A 4,512-nucleotide genomic window follows, 5' to 3' on the forward strand; every position below is an offset into this window, starting at 1 on the left:
ATATAAGCTTCCCTCCTCCCCACCCCCTCCCTCCTTTTCCCTCTCGCGCTCGCTCTCGCGCCTTCCCCCTCCCACTTGCCTTCCTGCGTCCCTTGGCACGTGACGCGAAGAGGGACGCGCACGCAAGCGTGCGCGCGCCGCCCCGCCACGAGACACCTCACGCCGCCTCCGTGCGTCCGCCCCGCCTCCTTCAGGGCGGCCCCGCCTCCACCACGTGACGCACGGATGGCCGCCGCTTCCTCTTACTAGCGTAGTTCTGCTTCTCCGCACTCGCCGCTGGCGGGTGCCATTGCCTGCCCGAGTCACGTGTCGAGGGGAAGTGGGAAGACGTCGTTCTCCTTTCCCTGCACCCCCATCCGCCATGTTTTGGGGCCGGGTCTGGCTTGTTCTTCCCTCGTAAGGAAATGGCCGGGGAGCTCCAGGGAACCCTGGCGCCGTTGCTTCGGCGGAGTCTGGGCCGACGAGGCAGGGCAGCGAGATAAACCCAAGCAGTTCTGCGCGCGGTAGGGAGGCCATGGCGTCCGGCAGTAACTGGCTGTCTGGGGTGAATGTCGTGCTGGTGATGGCCTACGGGAGCCTGGTGAGGAGATCCCCATCCCATTTCCGCTGTTCGTCCGACCCTGTAGAGACCCTTGTTTCGAGCTGTTCCCTGTCTTCGTTCTCCACCCACTCACCTGTGCTTTTTATGGGCTTTGACACCTGTCCCAGGAGTACCTGGGAACTTAAGTCACAGACCCAGACCGACCCGCCCCTGGCTGAGAACCCTCCCTCTGAACCCTAGGGCACAGACCCTACGCTTCCTGACACTGGCTCTCCTGGGTCCTCCGCTCGTCCTTGATGGCCTTTAAAGATGCTTACCTGCCCCCAAGTTTTACCTCAAGCATTCCCGAGAGCCCGAATCTGAGGATTAAAGTGAAGGCATGCTTTTTTTAAACACTATGTTTTTATTAAAGATTCTTTGTCATATTTTTTTGTACAGGTGTTTGTACTGCTATTTATTTTTGTGAAGAGGCAAATCATGCGCTTTGCAATGAAATCTAGAAGGGGACCTCACGTCCCTGTGGGACACAATGCCCCCAAGGTAGGTCCTTAGGGTACGTACTACATAAACTTGGTTCTCCAGATCTTTAAGGACAAGGATGAGATTTCCACTTCCTTTAGAAATGACAAATTCCTGTGTTTCTCTGGCCAGTTACCCTGGTATTTTATTTGCCTTAATAAGTTGAGCAGTAATAGTCGAGTACACCTTGGAACTTGGCAGATCATCTGTGCGCTGCTGTGGCACAGAATGTATCTGACCTAGGAACTTCAGTTTTCACACCTGGAGAATGGAGGGCTTGGATTAAAGTCCCCAACTATACCCTGAGATGTTTTCTATTTTGTCTGAAATTACCCAGTGTTATTTGTGTTCTTTTAGGATGGGGTTGGGGTAGGTACAGTTAGCTCCTACAGTGAGAAGGATGCCTTTTTCAGAACTTTAGACTTATGAGTCCCATAAATCATCTAGTTCCAACTTTCTTATTGCATACAAATCCAAGAAAAGAAAGTCACTATTATAGTACAGGAGAAGCAGTGGTCTTTTACTTTTATCTAGGAGAGTTTTTTTCCTTCTACTTTTTATAATTCTTTCTCCCTGAGTTTTTAGTTTTTTGGTTTTTTTTTAACTTATTTTTTCTATGAGAGAGAGGCACTCCCAACAAGGTCTTCATGCAGTAAGCCACCCCTATTCTCAGGGAGTCAGACTCAGGGAGGTCCTGGAATGCAAACTCCAACGTTTCCCATGTAGTAGCTCTGTACTATCTCCTGGCCCATACTTGGTCTGTACAAAGTCTGTGTTTGCTTTCCTTGGCTTTACGTATTTACAGATGAATTTTTGGTCTATTCCAAATTTCTTAACTGAATTCTGTAGTTATATATCCAACTGCCTATGTGATATTTCTACTTATATTTCTAGTAGAAGTCTCTAACCTATCATTGTTTCTATCAGAACTCTTAGTACCATATTGCCACCCCATCCTATGTCTTCGATCTTTCACTTTCAATAAAAGGCTCCCACTTCTCTTACCAATATCCTTTTGTATGGTCATCCCCCCATCACTGGGATCCAACTCCATGGGCTGAGTTTTGCACAAAATTACTGTGACCTAGAATGGTCTTGATTTGATTAGCTCATCCATTCTGGAGCTCTTAGCTTAAATGTTACTTCCCTTCCCAGAAGAATACTTATTACCTATGTTAAAGTAGGTTCCCCAGGACCAGCAGTTGGCATAATGGCTATGTCGCTGGACTCCAGTGTAGTCTACTGTGGTTCAAGTCCCAGACCCAGTGGCTTAAAACTCATGCCAGGCACATGTGCGTGTGTGCCCAAGATCCCAAGAGGAGAATGGAGGAGAAGGGATTGCAGCATGGCTATTCCCCTGGAGGGTGATTTCTTGCTTTCTGTTTCTCTGTCTCTGTCTTTTCTTTCTGGTGAGCGCACGCACCCTATAGCAAGAACATCTCGAAAAAAAAATTATTTTACTTAATTTTATTTATTTTTATTTCTATTTGACCAGATAGAGACAGAGTGAAAGACGAGAGAGAGAGATGGAAGGTGAGAAAGCAAGCCACCAGGTCTGGGACTCGAACTGTAGTTGGCCATGTGGGAGTTTAGTGCCCTTAACCATTGCACCACCTGCCAGCTCCCTCAGTAGAGTATTGCACTTTGAAGCTAGAAGCTACATGCCAGCTACAACCTGAGTCTCCAGCCCATTTGGCCTGAAATGCACTGACGCTTGTATGCCCAGAATCCTAGGGATGGCTAGAGAATAAGGGGTTCCCATCTTGACAGAAGTCTATGGAAGTTTCTTTTCTTCTTCTTTCTTTCTTTCTTTCTTTCTTTCTTTCTTTTTTTTTTTAAGAAGTTTTTGCTATAGAGCACATGTGCTCGCCAGACAGAGAGAGACAGAGAGACAGAAAGCGAGAAATCGCCCCCAGGAGGGATGGCCATGCCGCAATCCTTTCTCCTCCATTCTCCTCTCGGGATCTTGGGCACGCACGCACATGCGCCCGGCGTGAGTTTTAAGCAACCAGGTCCAGGACGTGAACCGCGGTCTACTATGTGGGAGTCCAGCGACATAGCCATTACACTAACTGCTGGTCCCCCCCTCCCCTTTTTTTTAGAGAGATTTTTGCTATAGGATACATGTGCTCACCAGAGAGACAGAAAGTGAGAAATCACCCTCTCTGTGGTCACTGGCACACGTGCACATACACCTGACGTGAATTTAAGGCACCAGGTCCAGGACTCAAACTGCTCTTGACTGTGGGAGTCCAGCAGCATAACCATTATGCCGTCTACTGGACCCTAACATTGCTTTTTACTTAAGTGCTATATCATGAATTTTAGGGGCCAGAAAGTGGCATGGTAGTTAGGGTGCTGGAATCCATTCCGCATAGTCTACCACAGTTTGAGTCCCAGACTGATGGCTTTCTCTCTCTCTCGCATGCATGTGCCCTATAGCAAATTGAAAATAAGAACAAGTAATTTTTTCAGTGTTTTTACAGATTGCAGAAAGTAATTTTCCTTTTGTATAAAGTCAAAAACCAGGCAAAGCTAAATACCTTATTTAGAGTGACATGATAAAACAGTAAGAGGAAAAGAGCTATTTAACAGATTAGGGTTTGAGCAAGAGGGTGCTTAATCAGAGATGGAAACAAAGGACTTCAAAGTCATTGGTTATGTTTCATTGTCATAAGCAGAATATCAGCTAGAGGTGTTCTTAGTGATATTTATAATTAAATGCACATGCACAAGTATGTGTGTATATAATATGTAGTCTATGTAGTATATATTTCTCAACAGAAGTTTTTGAAAAGTTAAAAATTTTATTTCCTGAGATCAGCAGATGGCATAAATGGTTATGTTGCTGGACTCCCACATGGTTCACCACAGTTCAAGTCCCGGACCTGAAGGCTTGAAACTCCCATCAGGTGCATGTGTGTGTGCATGCCCAAAATCCTGAGAGGAGAATGGAGGAAAAGGGACTCTCTTAAAAATAAAAAATATTAGGGCCAGCAGGTGAAGTGGTGGTTAAGGGGGCTGGACTCCCACATGGCCAAACGCAATTCAAGTCCTGAACCTGGACTCTTGCTTTCTCACTTTCCCTCTCTGTGTCACTCTGTCCCTCTCTGCTCAAATTAAAAATTAATTAATTAATTAATTAAAGTTTGGGGCTGGCAGGTGGTGGTCTGGTTAAGGGCACTGAACTCCAACATGGCTGACTGCAGTTCAAGTCTTGGACCTGGCAGCTTGCTTTCTCACTTTCTCTCTCTCTCTTTCTCTGTCCAACTGGTCAAAATTAAAAATAAAATAAATTAAAAATAAAAAATCATTCTTTAGGGACCAGCAGTTGGCTTAATGGCTATGTTGCTGGACTCCCATGTAGTTGACCACAGTTCGAGTCCCAGACCCTGTGGCTTAAACTCACGCCTGGCACATGTGCATGCGTGCCCAAGATCCCGAGAGGAAAA

The 4,512-nt window shown here is 46.3% G+C and overlaps 1 protein-coding gene across 3 annotated transcripts in view; it reads left to right on the forward strand.

Annotated features, from left to right (window-relative positions):
* Nucleotides 1-200: 200 nt before the first annotated feature.
* The window catches only part of LTAP1 (lipid transport auxiliary protein 1), a 29,142-nt gene continuing 24,830 nt past the window's right edge, over nucleotides 201-4,512 (forward strand). For all 3 annotated transcript variants that reach the window (XR_336208.3, XR_003551282.1, XM_006159790.3), the window contains exons 1-2: nucleotides 201-580; nucleotides 980-1,081. Coding sequence is in view for 1 of the 3 variants with exons in the window: in XM_006159790.3 (XP_006159852.1) it covers nucleotides 515-580; nucleotides 980-1,081 (168 nt within the window). In the remaining 2 variants the exon portion in view is untranslated. The remainder of the gene's footprint in view (nucleotides 581-979; nucleotides 1,082-4,512) is intronic.

This window comes from Tupaia chinensis, unplaced genomic scaffold (assembly GCF_000334495.1).
Source record: "Tupaia chinensis unplaced genomic scaffold, TupChi_1.0 Scaffold000659_1, whole genome shotgun sequence".
NCBI classification, from domain to species: domain Eukaryota; kingdom Metazoa; phylum Chordata; class Mammalia; order Scandentia; family Tupaiidae; genus Tupaia; species Tupaia belangeri.